The sequence below is a fragment of the Maylandia zebra genome, linkage group LG17, assembly GCF_041146795.1.
Source record: "Maylandia zebra isolate NMK-2024a linkage group LG17, Mzebra_GT3a, whole genome shotgun sequence".
In the NCBI taxonomy this organism is placed as follows: Eukaryota; Metazoa; Chordata; class Actinopteri; order Cichliformes; family Cichlidae; genus Maylandia; species Maylandia zebra.
Genome location: NC_135183.1, coordinates 24,449,438 through 24,473,315, shown reverse-complemented (window position 1 = coordinate 24,473,315; position 23,878 = coordinate 24,449,438). Strand labels below are relative to the sequence as shown.

General features: G+C 39.9%; 1 protein-coding gene across 12 annotated transcripts in view; it reads left to right on the top strand.

The window, feature by feature from the left end:
• The first annotated feature begins 1,620 nt into the window (after positions 1–1,620).
• The window catches only part of ppp1r12a (protein phosphatase 1, regulatory subunit 12A), a 62,490-nt gene continuing 40,232 nt past the window's right edge, over positions 1,621–23,878 (top strand). For all 12 annotated transcript variants that reach the window (XM_014408362.4, XM_014408358.4, XM_014408357.4 and 9 more), the window contains exon 1: positions 1,621–1,957. In XM_014408362.4, coding sequence (XP_014263848.1) covers positions 1,721–1,957 — 237 coding nt within the window. In that variant the 5' untranslated portion in view covers positions 1,621–1,720. The remainder of the gene's footprint in view (positions 1,958–23,878) is intronic.

The window sequence follows — 23,878 nt, the reverse complement described above, 5'->3', positions numbered from 1 at the left end:
ATTGGCAATGTTAAAAATGACAACTAAAATGCCATTTGCCCTCTCCATTATTGATAGATTTTGGGGGTTCAGGCCTGCCTAAAAATGTGAATTGAGCCCTCTGAGCTGATACACTTCTGCAACCATTATTTAAATCAAGTCAGAAAGTTCGGTAACGAAAAAGTAAACACCCATGATGCCATAAAGCCGCAATGTAAGTTATTGCAGCACAAGCTGAAGTTAATCATTTGGCTAGCTGTAGTTTAGCGCTTCTGCAGCAATAGCAGTAACCAGCAGTAATGGAGAAGGGCACTGACGTTGGAACACATGGCTCTGTGGAGGTTACAGTTTGGAAAGTACCTTGTATGTCTTTTTGGAGCTAAAAAGAGGTCATTTATCTGGTTGTGCAACTACTCTATATGGACACATGTACTGGGCCACACCTCTTTTGAATTCAGATGCGCTCAGTCCCATTGCCACAGGTGTATAAAGCAATTCTGACTGCTTTTACGACATTTGTGCAAGAACAGGTCATTGCAAAGATTTACTGAATTTTGTGTGATCAAGTATAAGTCATATCAGTGAAAAGTTACAACTGCAGTGGCGCATAGTGCAGAGTTGCATACCTCCTGTGGCATTAATGTTAGCACAATGTGCACCAAGAAATTCATGGTATTCATAGGTTTCCAAGGATAGGCAGTTCCTGAAAGTGTAATGTGTAGGTGGCCAAGAACTTTTGCTTTCTTGTGTGGCAAAAACTAAAACTAATTAAATTCATCTGACATTAAATATTTAAATATATATTATGTATTTAAAGGAGAACGGATGGTATTTCAGATGAGATACGTGCTCTTTCCTGAGTATGAGAAGACAGGTGTGCCTGAAAGTTTTGGCTCACCTTCTGAAGTACCTTTAGTACAAAATGCTTTAAAAGAACCATCCACAAGAAGTGGAAAACATCTGCAAAGAGTATGTTTGTTTAGATAGCATAATAAAATCCTTCCTGCTTCCTCAAATGAAAAGAAAGGGTGACGTCTGTAAATCACAAGTTAATTGATATGATTGCTAGTTATAATACAACATTAAAAAAGACAGGACACACTGGAGAGATTATGTCTTATGTCTATGATGTATTGACAAAAGCAAGATGTTGTGGGTGCATGTGCCACCCCACTGAAAGAATCCTGGAAACGTCCCTGTTTCAGACCTCCTTTTCCTTTCCTTCACCAATGGCACGAAGAAGGTGGGAAGATTTGGTAGTTCTTACAGATAACACTGTTTTCTGCTGCAGGTACATTCACTGACATATGGTTTTAAGTTACTTCTGTGTTCCCAGCTATATCACAGCAAACAATAGCCTAGAGGTGGTCAAAAAATATTAGCTACTACACCTTAGAGAGCCTCTCTTTGAAACTTCTTGACACCCCGCAAAAGGTTATGCAATATTTTAAAGTAATTTTGTCTTATTTGGCGTGCACAGTCTATAAGGATTACCCTGCTTGCTCGCTCACTCACTCTGTTTTATAATCTGCTGATGATGACGTTATGCTGCAGTTCCTGGGCTTCAGTTCTCGCGAGGTTACGGGAATCCAGACGCTCTCTCTCTCTCTCTCTCTCTCTCTCTCTCAGTTCCCCCTCCTCCCCAGCCCTCCCTTCCCACGCCCCACTGCGCTGTGGGATAGTGGCACTATAAAGTATATCCTCTCTCGGCGAAAGATAAGAAGCCCGAGACAGGAGGGGGATGAAGATGGCGGACGCCAAGCAGAAGCGGAATGAACAGTTAAAGCGATGGCTTGGCTCGGAAACGGACCAGGAGCCTCCTGTTTTGAAAAAGAAAAAGACGAAGGTGAAGTTCGATGATGGCGCCGTGTTTCTGGCCGCCTGTTCGAGCGGCGATACCGAGGAGGTGCTCCGAATGCTTGACCGGGGCGCTGACATCAACTACGCCAATGTAGACGGTCTCACCGCCCTCCACCAGGTTTGTGTTAGCTTGCCGTGTGGGTTTATGTCAGCAGCCGGTACCATTAGACATAAATATCGACTGGCTGCTAGCAAAAGCTTACCCTGGTACACCTGTCAAATGGAAGCCATTCTCATCCCGTTGTTTACCTACCTAGCATACTCGTCCTTCTCGACGCAGAGAAGGGATGAATCCGTTGGCTTCCTCCTGAGGCTGTTTAACTGGTAAACCGCGCAAACTATGCATACACTTGTCTGAGTATAAGTGGCAAGAAGCAGCAGAGTCAAACACCTAATTTACAGGGCTAATTCTACTTTATGCCTCCATAAACTAGCCTGAGTCTGTAGGTGCAGTCTAATTGCAGTACTGCTGCATTTTTCGATTTGAAACATTGGCTCGGTTTTATGTTGTAAATACAATCAAGCCAGACAAGTGTCTGTGTGGTCAATTTATTATTGTCGGATCCTATTTAGTGTGTTTGGAGCTTAATATAAATGGTGTTCGTGCAGAATGAACCCAGCAATAGATGGCTGCTACCTGGTTAGCAGTAAAAGTCGTTTTGTTGATAAACCCTCCTCCTTGACTGTGGCTACTCTCTGGAGAGGAAGCAGAAGCTACCTTGCTAACTAGCTTTAGATACAACGTCATTCAGATACAGGCTAATGTTACGATTGCGAAACAATGTTTGCTTGTCACTCTGACTTAAAAAATGCAGTCCCTCATTAATAGTGGGCATATTAGTTTAATTGCCAGGAAAGAATGAATGGTAACAGCGCAGTATTAGCCCAGCGGAGTGTCTGCTAACGTACTTTAGCATGCTAAGATAAATGTCGTTAGCTGTGTGGGGCTTTAGCTGAAGTTAATTCATTCATTAACTGACCTGAGAAACGGCGTCAGTGGTAAATTATGGGCCTCATAATTTTATGCTGTTTTGTGTATAGTTAATCGGAAACGCCTGTGTCGTTAGCGCTTTTGCTACACCGGGATGTTAACCGTGCCAAGCTAGTCATTTGCCCGCTAACTGGGGTAGCTACTTTCACTAGCATCTGTACTTCCACAGCCGATAAACTGAAAATGGCACCTCATCTTGATGGGTTTTAGGCTGTGTGAGGTAGTTTTAGTCCAAATGGGGTTTAAAGCCTGATTTAAAAGCTTTATAAACCACCATGGATCCAGTGATGGAAGTAGGTTGCTTGTTGGTGCAGTAAGCTTACTGAAAGTTGTGACCAGGTTAAGTCCAGTGAGGTGTGCAAAAGCTAGACTAGAATTAAAACGTAAATAACAAAGAACCTGGTCGTGTAATTTATGAATTTGTTTCTGTTGCTTCAGAGGTAGCTTTTACCATTAAAGAAGTACATTTATTTTAATATCGTTTTTCAGTTTGTGCTTATTGGATCAAGTGATTACGGGTATACTGTTAGCTTTTACAGTGACACTTTTATAAAGATATCTTGCTTATTTTGTACCAAGAACATTGTAGTTAAGTGTTTTACTTTTTGGTGGAAATAAGCAGGGTGAACGGTTTGGGGGATTTCCCCCTTCTGACTGCATGTTTCTGCCTCTGATAAATAATTTTTCATTCCCACTGGAAAATAAACTTTTATCCCCCCCTTCCAGGATTTTTGCAGTGTCTTGAAACAGTCAACAGTGCAAACATCAGTCCAATCAGAAACTGATCTCACTTTCAGTGCTTGTGAGGCTGCTGGGGTGAGATGATCAGGATCTGTTCCATTCCAGCTTTTCATTAAGCCAAACTGTAACGCTGGATATCTGGATCCAGAGAGTTGCAGAAAACATCAGAAATATTGTGTGCCAACCAGTTGGCTCTGTGTTGACATCAGAGTTCTCTCCAAAGGTGATTTGTGCAGCAGCTTCTTTCTTCTTGTTGAGTTGCGGCTCTGCACCAGGACTGTTCTCTGCAACATCCTGCAGTCGTTTGTCGCCTTTTGCGTGATGGCGCAACTGCTGTGATAGGCTGATGGAGAGGGGCAGAAGTATTTGGTTTAAAAAGATCAACCTTAACCTGACCTTCGTTCACAAGTTAGAACATGCTGTCGAACATATTACAGAGTCAGATAATTTCCACATGTTTATTAACACTCAAACTGGAAAGTCTGCTGCTGATCTCAGAAAATGAAGTCTCCTTCTTCCCTTTACAGAGACTTTATAGATTCAGGTAAAAGAGGGTGATGTGTTTTACATGATGAGCCACAGGGAAGCAGAAAAACTGTCATCAAAGCAGACCATTTCTCTTTGATTTGTAATGTACCATAGTGGAGTTTTTATTTATCCAATTTATTTTTTTTGAATTGACAGCATTTTGTGCTGTTTACATTTCGGGTTATTTCATATTAAACATTGAAGCTAACATCCTCTGAAGAGGGAAACTGTGGTTGCCCCTCTATATTTTTTATTATTTTTTTTAATTTTTCTCTCCCTACGTATTGCATCCTGGAGTATTTTAATTTGAAGAAATAAAGGATAATGCTAGTGGAAACGAGCATTTGTTTATCTTGTTTGCACTAGCATGGATAGTGTTTACATGATGTAAGGATTTACAAAAATATTCACATTAAATGTTTTATACTTGCATAGATCTCCTGTGATGTCACTTCATTACTCATGTCCACATGTCTCGTCTTAGTAATTATGAGCACTGCTTTATGCACCACCTTGCTCCCATGGTGTGTTTGTTCTCCAAGACTTAGGCCACTGCACAGATTAAAAGTTTTAAAAGCAGGTTTTAAGGCATGGGTCATCAGCTTTATCTGTATGTGATTCATGCACGTTTTTGGGTTTTTGTTTTTTTGTTGTTGTTGTGTTTTTTTTTTTTTTTTTTTTTTTTTTTTTTTTTTTTTTTTTACATTAATTAATCCTGCTGGTAAATTGACCTTTCTTCAAGATCGTAGTCTGCTTTAATGAAATCTGGAATTAGCATGAACCCCTCAATGCAAACTCATTGGGTGGAAATGTTGCCTTTTTTTGGGCTGATGTCCAGAGATGAACTTGAGTGAGGAAAGAATTTGAAGTGCGGCTCTCCGGACATAACCATCTCTGGAGACGAGGTGTGTGTGTGTGTGTGTGTGTGTGTGTGTGTGTGTGTGTGTGTGTGTTAAAGGCCATGTGATCTCTAGGTTTGGTGTTTTACCAAGGAGCTGAGGAGGGGTGATGGAAGGTTAAACTGCTGTTAAGTTTCTTAAAGATGAGCTGAACAGTCAGTCGCCTCTTTTGTCTTAATGTCTTTGTGTGGCTTTTCTTGTTACATTTTAGATGGACCAAAAGAAAAAAATCCCTCCAGATAATAGCTATCCTCGTGAATGAGTGACCTCTCTCTTTGTTATGAAATGTGCCATGTTGCTGCATGAGGACTTGATCACTGGTGACCGGTGCAGGTTTATAAATACCACCACAGCCAACACAAGTTCTCCTAACTGGGTTTCAGTAGATGATACTAAGTTTGGGTATGACTCAGTCTGTAGCTTTGCTTTGTAGTTCAGCTCTAGTATAATCTCACATTTAGGCAAGAGGTTGTCTCTGTGAGTCATGAACCTTGTGTTTCTTTAAAAATGACCTGTTGCTGATGAACCTGTAAACACGTCAATGTCTTTTTGCAGACTTCTTAAGGTGATGCTTGAGCAGTGATGATGATGATCAATGATCTCACTATGACTGTGTACAAGCAAGAGCATCAAGGTGAAAAGTCACACTGTTGCCAGGCTCAGTCCAAAGGACTTTGAAGTTCAGTTGCAACACAAACATAAGGACCAACGTCACATATTTTCTTCTCACAAACCTCAAATATGCACATTTTGCAAGATTTAAAAATATTTACGCAACTCTTATTGCGATTACCATGCCGGACAAAGCGATATACCACCTCATGCAGATGTAAACAAATGGAGACTTTGTTGCAACAGCTTGCTGGGGTGTTGGCAATGCTTTGCACTGCAAAACAAAACAAAAATAAGAAGCTTGACTGAATCTGAGAAAATGGTTGGTGAGACAAGACCAGCATGGGTTGTTGTTCTTCAGTGAGAACTCGGTAGTATTTCTAACTACTAGTGTTCTAGATAATATTAGCCTTAAGGGCTAGAGTGTCAGTGATACTTGCTGTGGGACTTGAAGTGTATAGGCATTAACTTCATTTGAGGTTCATTCATTCATTCACTCTTCCTGAAGACACAATTGTAAATGTAAATATCAGACATGTTTGATATTATTTGGGTAAATCTTCTGAGTCTTTGAGCCATTCCAGAGATTTAAGACTGGTTCTTCAATTTATCACATTGTCAATATTTTTGTCCTGTTTCACCTCAAGGACCTTGGTGGGTACTGATATTTGGCACTCCTCTAGTCTATTAGAGAAACATTAGTGTTTCGATAGCTGATTTGAATTTGTAACGTGATTTACTGAGACAGATTGGTTCACCCAAAACACAGACTGCACGGATGCAGGTTGAGGGTAGAGAGGGGATGTTCCAGTGAACTAGGAATCCCTTAGACAAGCTGAGATTCCAGATCACATTGGCTAAATTCGTCCCAGAGCTGTCGCATTCCAAGTCCTGTCGTTCTAGCCCGTGCATTCCTCACATGACGGCCGCTGGAAACCATAGCAAAGAGGGAGCAGAGAAGACATTCCTCAGCTGTCACCTAAACCCCTCCCCTTCAGTCATTCCCTCTCTGGCTTGACTTTCCCTATACAATGCCAAAGCCCAGCTGACTGGTGCTCACTGAGCTCCACTGAAGCAATTAGAGTGGAGGGGCTTGTTGCTTCACACAACAAAATCTACCCGCTGACCTACACCTGAACTTTTTCTTTAGCGCTCAGGATCTCTGACACCCCCCCCCCCCCAGACCAAGGTGACAGGATTCAGCTTAGCTTAACATGTCAGAGCTGGACATTACAATGCCCATGCTCTGTTGACATTACACACCCTCATTATTGCCCTAAAGTCTATGAACATTATCTTGCCTCGTCTCCATGACGACTCGAGGGTTGCTAGTCACTTGTGTTGGTGGATTTGCATGAACAGAGTGGGAGTTGCATAACAGACTGAACAGAGAGAGACTCTCTGGCGGTGCTTAGCAATTTGAAATACTCAGGCTCATGGATCTGTAATGGAACAGTTTCAGACTATGTAGTGGAAGATGATGATAATGTGAGGTGGCTGCGTTTCTTTTCATCCAGAGCAGCATCAGTCATTTTAACACATTACATAATTGCTGTGGATCTCACTGCAGTCCCAAACATGAGATTCTCAGCTGTGCCTGATGCTTGCAGTTGGCCACTGAGAGGAGGGCAAAAATGCCTTTGACACATTGCTGTCCTCCTGATAAGCACAGCATGTTATTCTGCTATAGAACCTAGGCCTTCTGTCTTTTTGGAAGAAGAAGGGACACCCCGTCATCTCATTTGGAGAGGTCTAGGATGGCTGCAATCTAAATACAGTGGGGCAAAAAAGTATTTAGTCAGCCACCGATTGTGCAAGTTCCCCCACCTAAAATGATGACAGAGGTCAGTAATTTGCACCAGAGGTACACTTCAACTGTGAGAGACAGAATGTGAAAAAAAAATCCATGAATCCACATGGTAGGATTTGTAAAGAATTTATTCGTAAATCAGGGTGGAAAATAAGTATTTGGTCAATAATAAAAATACAACTCAATACTTTGTAACATAACCTTTGTTGGCAATAACAGAGGTCAAATGTTTACTATAGGTCTCTACCAGGATTGCACACACAGTAGCTGGTATTTTGGCCCATTCCTCCATGCAGATCTTCTCGAGAGCAGTGATGTTTTGGGGCTGTCGCCGAGCAACACGGACTTTCAACTCCCGCCACAGATTTTCTATGGGGTTGAGGTCTGGAGACTGGCTAGGCCACTCCAGGACTTTCAAATGCTTCTTACGGAGCCAATCCTTTGTTGCCCGGGCGGTGTGTTTTGGATCATTGTCATGTTGGAAGACCCAGCCTCGTTTCATCTTCAAAGTTCTCACTGATGGAAGGAGGTTTTGGCTCAAAATCGCACGATACATGGCCCCATTCATTCTGTCCTTAACACGGATCAGTCGTCCTGTCCCCTTGGCAGAAAAACAGCCCCATAGCATGATGTTTCCACCCCCATGCTTCACAGTAGGTATGGTGTTCTTGGGATGCAACTCAGTATTCTTCTTCCTCCAAACACGACGAGTTGAGTTTATACCAAAAAGTTCTACTTTGGTTTCATCTGACCACATGACATTCTCCCAATCCTCTGCTGTATCATCCATGTGCTCTCTGGCAAACTTCAGACGGGCCTGGACATGCACTGGCTTCAGCAGCGGAACACATCTGGCACTGCGGGATTTGATTCCCTGCCGTTGTAGTGTGTTACTGATGGTGACCTTTGTTACTTTGGTCCCAGCTCTCTGCAGGTCATTCACCAGGTCCCCCCGTGTGGTTCTGGGATCTTTGCTCACCGTTCTCATGATCATTTTGACCCCACGGGATGAGATCTTGCGTGGAGCCCCAGATCGAGGGAGATTATCAGTGGTCTTGTATGTCTTCCATTTTCTGATGATTGCTCCCACAGTTGATTTTTTTCACACCAAGCTGCTTGCCTATTGTAGATTCACTCTTCCCAGTCTGGTGCAGGTCTACAATACTTTTCCTGGTGTCCTTCGAAAGCTCTTTGGTCTTGGCCATGGCGGAGTTTGGAGTCTGACTGTTTGAGGCTGTGGACAGGTGTCTTTTATACGGATGATGAGTTCAAACGGGTGCCATTCATACAGGTAACGAGTGGGGGACAGAAAAGCTTCTTACAGAAGACGTTACAGGTCTGTGAGAGCCAGAGATTTTCCTTGTTTGAGGTGACCAAATACTTATTTTCCACCCTGATTTACGAATAAATTCTTTACAAATCCTACCATGTGAATTCATGGATTTTTTTTTTTTTTTTTTTTTCACATTCTGTCTCTCACAGTTGAAGTGTACCTCTGGTGCAAATTACTGACCTCTGTCATCATTTTAGGTGGGGGAACTTGCACAATCGGTGGCTGACTAAATACTTTTTTGCCCCACTGTATCTGGTCCCACATTTGACTTGTTTTTCTGTAGACTGTTTTCGATTCAAATTTATTTTAAAATGTGCTGATTTGGCTCTGATGCCGTCCCCATTCTGTGGTCTCATGTCCTACCTGCATAACTTTGCACATCACAACTGAAAGCTTATCTGCATCAAGCACAGAGCAACACATTCAGTCTCAAGCACCTATCGTGAGCTAGTGGAGCTATGCTGCTATTGATAAAGGTGCAATAAACATCATCTCTTGTTGAACTTCCATATCTAAGACAGTAGCTTCATTTCTGACAAGCATGCATAGTTTACCTGTTACACAAAAATGCCCAAATAATGCACTTTTTAAAGTGAAATCTATATTGATTATTAGTCTACTTAATTCCCGATTGTGTATCAGGCCTGTAGAAACCTTAAATGTCGATTTCTGCATTAAAGATCTTCCCTTTTCTGGTAGTCCACACGATAAAGGTCCAGGCTAGTGACTTACTAAGAGGCTCCTAATCCTCAAATACGCCCAGCTAGATGATCTGCCTGCATAATAACCTCTAGATCTGATGGCTGTTAGATAAAGACTATCTAGGATTACATATTTTGGTGATAAGCTGGAATGCACAGTGCTGTGAGTACTTCAACATATTGTGAGGTTTTGGAGGGGCTTTATAGCATGTTGTCTAAAAGCGTTAGAAAAATAAGCACAGATGACAAAGCAAAACCTTTGCATGTAATTTTAAGTAGAAGTGTGTTAAGATTTGGTACAGTATGTGAAGTGATTTTAAATGCATTGACATATACCTGACCATCAAAAGCAACACAATTGGGGTCCCTTTGAGTGCTAGGGATATCGTTTGCTGTTAGGTAGCTTTAGTGTATTATTATTATTATTATTATTATTATTATTATTATTATTATTATTATTTCTTGACTGGTTAAAAACTTAGCCTTCAGTGTGATTTGAATATTAAAGACAACAATCAAAATTACTTTAAAGTCCAACTGTTTGATATTTAATTCATTAATTTGTTGTGTACGACAGATGGCCTTGGGATATACAGGAAGCAGGATCTTGTGAGTGCAAACTTTGCGTGTAACACGTAACAATACATGGCACAAAGGGACTTTGTGTATAGGGGATGCTTGTTTGCTTAAACTCATTCACAAAACTAGTTCTAGCTAAAGAGTTACTGGGGGAATGAGAATATCATAAATAAACCCCATTCTAGAATGTTAGCTTAATTTAAACGTGTGTGTGTGTGTGTGCGCACGCCACAGTATTTAGGCTGAAACAGGTTCTTCCTACCCAGCAGTTGCAGCCCATTTTACAAGTCTGCTTTCAGGTCACTTTTCTTGTAAAAGGTTGCACAGGGCTTTGACGTTCTTTGTTATGGTTTCAGGGCAGACTTACAGGAGCTGCATAATCACTCATGCATTTCTAACATAATGCTGAATACATTAATTTAATAATTCATGGCCATGAATGTAGACAGTCTAGTATTTTTTTTTTTTTTTTTTTTTTTTTTTTTTTTTTATTGTTCTTTGTTCAGCCCAAACAGTCTTCAGACTGTCGTTTTTGAATGTTTGACTGTGTCTTGTTGTTCCTAATCTTCATTCCTAATTGCTGCTCACTATAAGAGTTATATTTGTGTATAATTTCTAATTATACATCGCTGTTTAATATTTCAGAACATGGTCTAAAATCAAACAAGGAAACTGTACAGACCACATGAAAGACTGTATATTCTTATTTAGCCTCTGATTGCCATTTTTCGTAAATTTGATAAATGATTGTCTTCTCTGACAGCATTGCAGTCTTAGAAAGCCGACGAAATATAATTTCCTCATGAAGTTATTAACTACGTGAAGCAAAACGGGGACCGTGAGAGTAAACTGTAGCCACCCTTTGAGTCAAAGAGCTGACAAGAATTAGTGTGGTGCCTGACTACAATGAAAGGTGTTGAACTTGACACAGCAGGAACCAGCGCTTCATAACACTGTATGTTCGCGCGTGAGATAAATCTAAATTTAACCTTTGACATAGAACTGCAAGTATAAAGCTGAATTCCAGTCTGGAATGAATCACTGCAGCACCATTGTAACGAGAGCCTACTTGATTACTGAGTGTATATTGGAGTCCCGCAACATATTTTACTTGCGTATAATTGGCAGGTCTCTCCTTGTCAAGCTGGCCCTCCTTGCTGTTTCATTCAGCTTTTTTACCAACCCCATAATCATCAGCAGGAAGTCCCTGTGGTGTTTGCGCGCCAACACTTTGCAACACGCCAGGTCATCTGCTGATTGTGACATGTCTATGATACTTTCATGTACACTGTATTGAGATAACATGTCTGGCTTAAAACTAAATGCCATGAATTGACATGAAAAGCATTTGTAGTTAGTAAATATATCAGGTCAGTGTATATGTTTAATTGTAATTGGTCATGTAGGGTTGCTCGAGTATGGCAAAAGTTTTTGCCAATCTTTATACATTTGTTAAACTTGACTTGTCTTTTTGCAGGGGATAAATAAGGGGGTAATGGAGGGAGGCAGGGGGGTTGTCAAGTAGGGAGTTGGGCCTAGACTAGCTGGTGCTTTTTACCATAAAGCTCACTTGCAAAGACAACCGGCGACTCTAGGAGATGAAAAGCAGCTGCCAGCAACTGTTAATGATCCTTCCACAGGTTCATGTATGGAAAGCTTTTATGACTTTTATTTCCACATGGATTTTCTTGACCACGGATGGATTGATCTTCTTGACGATCTTTCCATTTGGACTTTCAGTACAGTGGCGAAGCATCTCGTTGTAAAGAGAAGAGGTGTGCTTTCTTTAAAACACAAGACAAAATGAGAGCTTTGTAGCAAAAATGAAGGCTAAAAAGTAAGTTTTATCCTGGTTATCTTGTTTTCATGATCGTTAAAGACCAACATTGTAACCTAAATGAAAATCTAATAAGGCATTACCTCACTGAGTTTGCATGAAACTGTTTGCCCTTTATAAGAACTGTAGGGCAGATTATTTATTTATTTATTTGTATGCGTGTGCGGCTCGGACACTGCTGGGATGAGATGCCAGAGACCTCCCCGCCATAGGACCTGAAACAGAGAGACTTTGCTGAAGTAGTTTCGTTGAGCATCGCTGCAGGTTGCAACTGGTTCACCTGGGGTCGTAACTCAGCTGGATCGAATTCCTCAGCAGAGTAAACCTGCTGCCATGTTTGAGGATTGCTGCTTCGACCTTGCCCAAAAGTGCATTTCGTGTCAAACAAAATGTCTTATGTCACACATAAGTTTTTAGCCAGTTGTAATTATTGCATTGCTGAAAGCTGGCAGCACTGCTTTATAACAATGTAGGAAAATGAGACACTGATCTCAAACCAGAGGCTGCTATTTTTACCCATTTGCTTTTTCTAAGTGTTTTGATGAGGTCAGTGTTCCACTTTCTTTGATGGTTATTTAGCACCCTTAAAATTAGACCACATCTCCTTCACTGTATCATGAAAACATTTGAGAGGTTGATGATAAATAAAATGCAAGCTCGACTGCAGAACTGGTAAAGGATTTCGTCAGGTGCTTTAACAGATTAATGACCGCCACTTGCTTTTCTGTCTGCCCCCACTTTTTCAAACTGTGTATAGTATTTAGCTGCTGTGAAATGTTTTTGAGATGACTTCAGCTTGTGGTGTTTTTTTTTTTTTTTTTTTTTTTGTTCCCACCCTGTGGCATATAGTGCTCGTTTTCTACTTAAGCCAGGTGGTCTTGGAGTGATCCCGCTGTTGTTTGCTTGGCGGCAGGCACACGTCTCATGCTGAGTGTTTTTTATGAGCTGTTGTTGAAGTGAAAACACCTGGACTCAGACACTATGAATTCCTCATTGTCTTACAGAACAGCGAGTACAATTAAGGCAGAGGCTGCATGTCCATTTGTTGTCTGTAAGGGTGAGGTTACATTCTTTCCATTTAGTCTCAAAATGGCTGCATCTTCAGCTAACAAAGGGAAAGCGGCCATTGGCCCATTAGACATCACCTGACTTTGACATGTCACCCTTGTTCTTTTATTTGGCACAATTATTACTCATTGTTGTTTTCAGGTATTACATAAAAACCTATTTCATGCCCACTAAATAGTCAAAGTTGCTGCCTTCACTTGTCTGCACCAGAAATGCTACTAGTTGTAATTGATTCATATTTTATTGATGTATGACAGCAGCTGTTTAGCATCGAGAAAGCAGCAACCTCCCTGTTTTCTGATTGGAAGGTGTAAACAAACATGTTGGGAAGTAAGACAGGTTATAGTCGAACTAATAGGCGTGCTTTTGCCTTAGTTGTAAAGAGTTGCGTGTCTGCTGTGTCAGCTGGCATATAACCACTCCATTGGAGAAATGACTACATCCTGCACAGGTGTGTGTGGACATTAACCCACGCTCATCATGTAACTTCAGTGCTATATGTGCGTCAGTTCACCTGCATTAAATATACAATATGATTATTGATGAATGTGTTTTAATGGATTCAAAAATTGACAACACACACAAAGTTGAACTGACAGTCTTAAATGTAACTCCATTAAGACTCCAACTCCATTGGGCTAAATTTTGGATGCTTTTTAATAAGACGGCTATTCTCAAACTTAAGAATCTGCGGACGGGCTCAAGAGCTCCTTTAATCATAACACTGATCACAAAACTTTTTTTTTTCTCTTTTGCGTTTTCACTCATCTTAAACTCTGGAACTCACTGGACCTTAGAAATAGGTTATCAGAAATTAAACTTGGAGAATATATCGATTAAGTGTAACTGTACTCCTTTATACTTGGGTGGCATTGATTTTTCTTGTTAATGCTGATCCATGTGGCCATGAGATTGACTGAACCTGCTGTTTGCTGTGTTCTTGTGAATCAGCCCATGCAGGCCATATTTTTCCCTGCAGCTAAATGTCAGTGACAGTAAATGGGCCTGGACCTTGAGAGTCTAAGTGCTTTGGCTAGTAATTTAAGTGATTCAAGATACGAGTATAGCCCCTGTGTATGCTCAGAGCTCATGCTTTGTTTTGGCATATTTCTTTCGTGTTCTTGTTTTGTCCCCCTGAAAACAAGAATTAATAGTGTGCCTGGTAAAGAAAAATGAATTGACTTTTACTGATGCAAAATACTAAATGTTGGTAAACGTGTAGCAGGATGAAATGTAATCTCTCCCTTTTGTTTTAAACTCCTTTTATTAAAGTATTTGTTTAAAATCAATTTCAGTTGATGGTGATGCAAGTGAGGGTGATACGTTGAAGTCACAAAAGTCATACTAGCTTAACAAAAAGCCTGATTATAAAATAAGATTAGGTAAAACTTAATTAGTGCCTTCGAACTCAATTTTATTTCCTTGTTTTATGGAGCATAAATGTGAGGTCACTAAGTCCAATCAAGCTGCGATGTTAATAGACTGTAAAATTAATAATTAATGACCCAAAACCACTCAAGCTGCTGTATAGGGAACCAACAATTTATTACATTTTGGCACTACGAGCCAATAATTTCATGATCCTCTGTATAAAGATCCTGGGTCTTTTTAAGAGATCATATTCATTTGAAAAAATGTATTGCCTTTTATTTTGATGGTAAAGACCTAAGCAGTTATTTTAAATGCTCACATGTTGCGTGATGAATGTTTTCTGTTTTTAGTGAACGTGTGTAGTGTTGTCACACGTTTATCAGCTGCATGGGATGCATGTTTTTAAGAAAACTTCTCACTAACTATTAATCATTAATATGGCGACATTTAAATTAAAATTAGCATTCCTGTCCTGTTGATCTTTTTGTGTTTGAAAGAGAGTAAAAATGGATGCATCCGTTCTCTTAGAGGTGGTGATGGTCAGAGGGATCTGGGTCTTGGAGATTTCAGGCCAGAGAGGAACAGGAAGTGGCTGTTTATTTTTCTCATTTCCTCTTTGAGGCTCCGCTAGTGAGCTTGCTCCTTCCACTCCCTGTGCTTTTATCACTGACACCAGCCCATAACAGACATATGTGCGAACATGTACACTGCTACATGCACCATCGTGGTTCACAATTTACCTTACAACAGATTCTCAAATGGTTTCCTAGATGACTGAGGGCTTTGTTGGATCTGTGTATCAGTTTGTAATTTGGGACTCACTTGAGCAGAGATTATATAAGGAGAATGCACTGAAAGAATCTTCAGTAGAAATCAATGTCTTAGTAGAGCCAACAGGGAAACACATTAGCCCCTGTTGCACTGTGCATGTGCATAGTAGAGCTGGGCGATATGAGATTTTTTCATATCACGATATGTTTTTTTCATTTCAGGCGATAACGATATCTATCACGATATAAGCCAAATAACTATATTTGTAAGATTTAAATGTGCCGTTGCTCACAAGTAAAATGTGAAATAATCAGCAGCTTGTTTTTATTTAAATATTTATTTCCCATAATAAGTTCAACAGGGTAGATGTACTTAAGGAACATGAGACTTTTTCAGATAAATAAAGGCAAATATTGCAAACTACACAAGGCAGCCACTAAAGCGTTTAAGTTTCAAAATAGAACAAACAAAACAGACTAAATTGTCAATTCCACTTAGAAACAAAATATTAATTCTAAAAATAAATCTTAGTTTGTTTTACAGAAGAACAGACAAAACTGACTAACTTTTGTCAATATCAAATAAACTGAGAACTAAAAGGAAATTCTCAATCTCTCCTTGTTGTATAGCTGAGCTTTTCAAACACTTTTAACAGTTACTTTAGTCTGACAAAAGCCGAATGACGAATTAGCGCTTCCAGTCAGAGACTGAGGCTACGTCCACACGTACACGGGTATTTTTGAAAACGGAGATTTTCCGTTTTCGTTTTAAAAAATAATCCCGTCCACACATAAAGGCAGAAATGAAGGAAAATGCTGCTATGAACATGCCAAAGCAGCAGGTGGCGCTAGATTCCTAACCGTGCAGAAATGTTGGCCAATCAGAAGTCTAGAAGCCTCGGTGGGAAAAAGTAAACAAAGCTGGGGCATAGAAGCAGAACCGAGTCGTATGTGTGGAGGGACAGTAACTGTGTGTATATGTAAGCATTTAAACACTGCAGAGAGTAGAATTAACAGTAACAGTATTGTAGAAATTCATTTCACCGAAACAATAACGTGGCACACAGTGTGACGCATGCACCAGTTTATTGTATTTCCAGACTTGCTTTCGGCACAATTTACAGTGCACGCTACTCTGTTTTTTGTCAGACTTGAAATAGCCGAAATACCTTCACACTACGGAACTTCTATGGCTCTTCCGTTCGACAATCTCTCCGGCATTGCAACCATCATCTGTTTTCTCTTCGGTCACGCTCAGTTGATTTTTCTAGTCGGCACACTCATTTCCTCCATTACGCGCTGGCTCCATTACCCGCTGGCTGCTTCCCAAACAAACACACGGCTTGGCACTTGTGCTGTACGTAACAAGTCACGCGACGTGACGCTGCGGCTGTGATTGGTTCGGCTCTGCGCTACTTAATTTGGATTGGCTGACCTTTTTTTTTTTTTTGAGGACAAGAGCGGCGAAGTCTATCGCGATAGCTTAATTTCTCTATCGAGTAAAAGTTATATCGCGATACATATCGTTATCGTTCTATCGCCCAGCTCTAGTGCATAGTAGAGGTTTCCTGGAGTTTCAGCTTTGCAGTGGTGGATGTTTCTCTCTATTCATTGTCATAAAAAGATATTTGGATTTTTTTTAAAATTTTATTTCCTGGCTTGTATCCATAATGTGACTAGCATGACTTTTGCTCAGTGCTCCTATGGGACAAGCAGAAATGCTGTTTGTGATCCCTGTAAGACCTTTTTTGTAAGGGTGCTTGCCAAAACCTTTCAAGCAGTTTTTAAATCAGATTTCATTGGAGAGACTATACGTGTACTTATTATGCGAGTTATCATTGAATTACTGATTCATTTTAAAATGGCCTTCAAAATAACTGCCTGGATCTCTTTTCAAGGTGGTTACTGGGGTGCAAGAGTTGCTTCTAGAAGGGCTTTGCCCCTTTATGAAATTTTTCTTGTGTACCTCAGTTCACCTTTTTTGTATCTTCAATAATCAAAAATGAAACTACCCACATAATATTTAGCTCATTTTGAGCCACTCCACTATAAATTTAGCCTTGCTATGTGGGATTGTGTAGTAGCTATTTTCTTTTTATTGCTACTCTGGTGATCCATATTTATACAAGTAGATTAGATGCATACCAGGCAGATGTACCCTTTCCATTTAACCTCTTAGGTTTGGAGCTTGGTGGTGTGAAGGATGACAAAGGACTGTTACATGGAAGGATGGTAATGTGGTTCAGTGCCTCTTCAGTCAACTGAGCAGTCTGTAGAGAAGCATCTACATAAAGGCTCTATTATATGGAAATATCAACAGAGGTCGCATCTCTCCATGGCTATCTGACCTCTACCTCTCCTCTCCCGTTGCCCGCTCTCGCCTTTAGACCCCTGACATGGAAACAAACTTGGCTCTCAAGTGAGGCTATTGTTGAAGCTTCTGAGCAAAAGCCCAGGCGATGCATACAGTTAGAATCTTGCAGGCATTTTTCCCCCTCTTCCACAATCCTGGTCTCTTTCCATGGGAATCCTGGGGCCATATATGGTTGTCCTCAGTAGCAGCAGCAGTTAGAGCACTGAAGGCGTGTGTGTGTGTGTGTGTGTGTGTGTGTGTGTGTGTGTGCATGTGTAGTTACAGCTCCCGACAGAGCTCATGTAGTGTAGGGACCCAGCTGGTCGCCCTGAGGTGCTTCATCCCTCCCCTTTGAACTCTCTGGCCTCCTGAACCCTGCCAATAGCACAGGAGCTGAAAGCTCTTTGTCTCAGACGTAAATACACACTGACATAAACACACACTTTCACATGTATACCGCTGTATTAAATAAAATGTCCTACTCCAATTTTCCCTAAAAATGCATATAATCTTTCTTTGCTCTCCGGTGTATTTAATTTTTAATATTCATCCCAACTCTTTGTCTGGGTTGATGCATGTTACTCTCTCACTCTCTCTTTCTCTCACACATGCAAATGCAGACACATGGGGCTCTCATACTTACATGCAGGCGGTAAGAAGGAATTCCTTTTGTGGAAGTGGATGTGTGCCTCTGAGCCGGTGACGTAGCCCATGAGGAGTGGCCAGAGTGCTGATGCCTGAACCCTCAAGGCTAGGAGTATTACTTATCTGGGAATTTCTCCACTGGTATGTTAGTCCAGGGCCTTGCTGCGTACTGGCTAGGTGGTAGCAGAGAGAAGTTGTGCTGTTCAAGGGGGAGGGAGACGAGTAAAGGAAGGAAGGCCAGCTTTGAGCTCCAGCTGAAGGCACTTTACTGTACATAGTGTTGCTTTATATAGGAGAAAGCTGATCTTTCCCTAATCAAGAAAGGAATTATATATTATTAAGCTTTTATTTTTTCCATGACTAACACAAATTTTTGAAAGCTATCAGGGCTCTTTCTCACCTGATTCATTTTATTTTGTATTTTTGTTTTTTAAAGCGTGTAGTGAGTGACTGAAGCCTTTTGTGGACTAAACCTTTTACACAGTTACCCAACCATCAGCGTAATAATCTTCTGTTTTACTGCTGTTGCAGTTCTTATTAACAGGGAAAAAGCAAATAGGGAAAAGTCTCTATGAAAACTGGCTGCAAGGTGTGTGACTTATCCTGAGCAATCTGGACATTGTTCCTAAACAGATATGCCACTGTTGCGTTGTGAAACACAATGCCATCGGCAAATAAAGGAATAGTTCTCCCTTATATGCATTGGCTAGATCAGTGTTTGATTATAGTAAAATGATCCCTTCATGGGTCATATGTATTCATATTAAATTACAAATTATGCTCATGGCAACATTATTTCATATGTTAACTGAGTGTGGATATCAGGTAATAGAGGCCTTACATTATGTCCTTAAGTGCTAATTACATGATAATACTCCTATAACAAGCAACCAAACAGCTAAGCAGTAATGTACAGTCAAGTGAATGTTATTGTTTGCATATTAACATCTACTGCCAATGTGTTTAATTATCACCCTGTAACTCATCTATAAAGATGTGGCAGGACTATATAGTCAGTAGTACAAGTGAATCAGATGTGCTGCAAGAAAACTTGCAGTATTTGGGACTTGCATTCTGTGCATTGCATGCAGCAGTCCATAAGCACTGTGAGATTAGGTGATACCAACATATGTTAAATGGCTGATGACATTTTTGTATTACTTCTACACATTTCAAATGCTGGCTAATGTTGCATCAACTGTGGAGCAGTTTTAGTGTTTTATACAGGGATGCTTTTCTTTTAATGGGTTAATTTTGTATTTGTCATACTGTGTTGTTATTTTAAGCATGACAGATATTCAAAAAGTGTTTAACTATGATTTTCAATCATTTGTTTGCAAAAAGGAATTTTGGTATCTGTTCCACCAGATATTTATGCTGTACTTGGCTGTGGGGTTGTGTGTGGGGTTTTGTTTTTTTTTTTTTTTTTTTTTTTTTTTTTTGGTGTTTTTTATTTTATTTTTTAACCTGCCTTTAAAAGCTACCAACTGAACACACAAATCAGTACCTGGGAGAGAGTATTTGGGTAAGTGGTTGTTCACATTTGAAAACCCGTGTATTTCCAGATATCTCTAAGTCTTTGAGGTCTGTTAGTGTGGAAGTGGACAATTACAATAAAATCAAAGCATGTAATGTTGAAGCATATGTGTTTATGTCACATTATTCATTGCACTTGCCGCACTAATAGACCACTTTCTGTGAAAAACTATCAAAAGTTAAAGGAGAAATTGATAAAAATGTTTCCTAACCATTTATAACTTATGATTTAAAAATGCACAGTGGGGTGTTTGTTTGTTTGTAAGTATATATGCCAGTTTGCTCAAGTTGAAATGATACTCTATAGGTATTATGGTTATTTGAATTCTTCAAGTTCTCCTGTTGTAGACGTCATCTGTCTTACCACTTGATGGCTTTTCTTAACACACAGACACATCACTGTCAGTCAGAGGTCCTACCGTGGGTGTGCACCATTGACACTGTCATTCAGTATAGAATAACTGCCAACATAATAGCCTGGTAGTCTGTGCCAGTGACTTCCCTGGCACTCCAAGCAGTAAATTGTGCAGAAGGCACAACAGCAGCTTTCTGCAGGGTGCTCGAGTCGCTTATCTGAGGGTGCTACTAAAGGAAGTCAAGAAGGGGAGGGGTCTTGAAGTGTCCCCTTGATGTGGAGTGCTGCTAAATTGAGCTTGGAGCGCTCTGTAAGATGTCCCACTGGATAATGGACCTACCCTTTTTATAGACGAGCAGTGGCTATACCCTGTACCCTTTCACTGTATCAGGCCGTATACTGTTCCTTATAAAGTGTCACTATGACACTTGTCAGATGGTGAGTTTAATTAAAAATGTAAATGTGTGATCTATGAAAGGAAATGAGTTTAGGTTTGCAATTAATAAAAAATGACAGTGGACACATTTGAAATAAACCATAAGAGTACAAAAGGTTTAATCTGCACAGGTTCCTCCACTGTATTGCAAAGCAGGCAGGCCAGAGGACCTCTGACTCCACGTTGGCCAGGAATTGTAATTTAGATACTTACACAACAAAAACCAAGGTGTGTGTGTTTTTCTTTTCTTTTTTTAAATAAATCTTAGTAGCCTTTCTCTTCATGCTGATAATAAGAAATTAAGTCCTGCCGCTTTCTTGCTTTTCCTGTGCGCAGATGTGCATAGCCCTGCATTTCTGTCTGAGTCACTGTATTGTTAGCAATTAGCGTTACAGCAGAACATCAGATTGTACTGAAGTACTCCTGCCAAGCCAGGTCTAACAACGCTTATAGTGAAAACTAGTCAGTTTCACAGAAACTCCTGAAAAAGAGAAACCAAGGACCAACTTTAATATCCATGCACAACACAATAGGGTTCTGGGTGAATGACTTCATATCACCACACCAAGTCTTTCGAGCACGATTATTGGCAGTAGGACCTGCACATATGCGTTGTTCATCCCAGAGTGTTGGGAGTCCTTTGTTACATAGTTAAAAATCAAGTTAAGCACAACAAATGCGTAATGAATAGCTTAAGCAAGAACATGTATCTCAAAATTGAATACAGTATGTCTTTAAATAGTGGAGGTAAAAAAAAAAAAAAAAAATTAATAAATTAAAATAACTATAAGTAAAAATATAAATTGTTGTAATATACAACAAATTTGAACGTGTTAAAAGAAGTACTAAATGTCGTAAAAACAAAGGCATAATTGCACAACAAGCTTTTCTTGACCATAAAAGGTCCTGAGAGTTGCTTCAATAACAGTTAAGTCCTGCCTGCAAGAGGTTAAAAAAGAAGGATGGCACCACAGATGCTCCTTTCAGCGTTAGTTTTTTGAGGTCTCTCAGCGGTTTGCTGCAAGTGCTGCCTTGAAGGGTTATCCAACTAACCCCCGCGTGCTTTAAAATGAAGTCTTTTCTCTATTTATTTATGTTTCTTACAAAAGCCCGGCAAGGCCTGAACCCACGTTCTCTCTTTGGCTTTTTTGTCATGGCAACACACCGGCCTCCTTTCTTCAATACACGTCATGGGTGCATTTTTGGCTTTTCCCATCTTGTATGCAGCACTTGTACAGAGTATGGTTTGATTCCTCCATATTATCTCAGGATTAGGCTGACACACGCAGTATTGTTGTCTCTGTCCTGATCTGCTCCATATTTATCTCTGCTGGCTCGGAATGGTTTGGTAATTTAATCTCACAACTGTACTTTTAAAAAGCCCTCCATGGTGTGGTAATTTATAAATATGGAAAGGAGAGACATGCATATTGTGCTGCTTAAGTTGTGTGTCCAAGGAATTCATTGGCAGCTACTCTTTTTTTTTTTTTTTTTTTTTTTTTTTTTTTTTTTGAAAGTTTGTCTTAAAAAAAGCAAGTCAACAATGAAAGCAATGCTTGTATTGAGCATTTTTGATGACTCTGTTTAAGATGATAAAACCTGATGACATGTTCATGAGCTGTATCAATATCTTACTGTGGTTGAGTAAGGAGATGGGTTTAATTTTGCTGTTGCACAAACTGCCACTTGAAGTGGCAAATGCAGGCATATAACACAGGCATCTTGTGATTTAGAGCAAATTAGATGTCAAGCCGTCTGTTATGACTGATGGGTTAAAATAGGTTTGCACTGGCCTTAAAAACCATTATAGCACTGTGCATTTCAACAATATGTACATGTGCCGGTGTATAAATTACTATGAATAGCTTTATTTACTGTAGTATAATTGGAATGTTTCTGTCAAATGGTGAGAAATCACAGAAAAATTGATAGGGTTTTTTAAAAAAAAAATTGTATAGCACACTCTTTGCCTTTGCAGTATGTGGAAAAGATGCATACTGCAAAGGCAGGTCTATTCTCAGCCAGGAAAAACCCCTGGTCACCACCACAGAAATATGAAAGGAGCATAGATGATTGTCAAACTCGTTCGTTGTTTCTGATTATTTTAAAATTGCAGCAGGGTTTTCTTGGAGAACTGCACTCTCTTCGACATTTCACTGAGTTCTTGCTGAGCCACATCCCACAAAACCTAATGGATTAACAGAGCTGTTTTCAGAAGCTAGCCACATAATGTACATTAACGACCAGTCAAATGGAGCATCCTGCATCCATTGATTAGTTCTTGATGTATGTGTATGTGTGTACATATATTTGTTTTTCCTTCCCAGAAGTGTCATGTTCTCTTACGGTGAACCTTTTTAGTCTTAAAGAGAAGAAAGAACTCAGCCCTGACGGGATGAATCATATGTTTAATGACGTATGGCAGCTCAGCCTTCAGTGAGTTATGACTTTGTCTCAAAGGTCAATCTAGGATTTCATTTACTTCAAGGATTAATTGGAGAACATAATTCACATTGTTTTAGCTAAAATGTTTTTGGTTTTTTACCACCTTTATTTTTATGCTTCAGCACACCTTTATTTTACCTGCCTATCCAATAACTTCAGACTTCACAAGGCCTTCTTTTCTCCTCTCCTCACACTGGCCAAACAGGTTTAATTGGCTACGTGTCTGCTTCAGAGTGAGTCACTCCATGTCTGAAAGCACACTACAGCACCTATATGTTGCTCGGGGGCTGATTGAATTGTATAAACAGGATTAAGCTCAGCCGGAGTATGCCATCTCCCTTACATCAGCATTATAACCAAAGGTGCATGAATAGGCCTTTAGATTCTATGATGTGCTAGACAAGGATGTCATGGTACTTGTCTCATTCCTCCTTTTCTTTCCCTTGGGTGTGGGTTCTTTTAGCGTCATTAAGATTGGAGATGATAAAATGATTTCAGTAATTAAGTTTGTTTGAAATTGCACTCTGTAGCCCTGCATTTCTGCATGATGCAAAACAGAAACCAATGAATTTAACCTGTTCCACTTTGTATATCTAAATGACTGTCGTAAAGCAGAACAGAGCTGTCGGATCAAAGGGGAAATGGTACCATTGCTTTCCTCTTTGCATAGTTCCTGAATGGTGACGTAGATTAAAATGAGAGAGCACATGGGTATCTTCTTATTTGAATATGCTGTAATAAATCTGAGGCCTTTCATATGAAAATGTCCAGTTTTAGATTACCAACTTTGGGAATGTGTACTTCCAACTAATAATTTAAAAAAAAATAACAGAACATACCTGAACTTAACTGTAAGCCTGTTAAGAAATAACCAGCAATTATTCATTATACTTGGCTATAATTACTCTAAATCCATTTGAAGACTAACTTAAGGTTCATGTACTATATACTGTATATAGAACAGTGCAACTTGTACTTTGCACTTTGTTGTAGATTTAATGCACTATAAACCAACTCTAGAATAGTGCT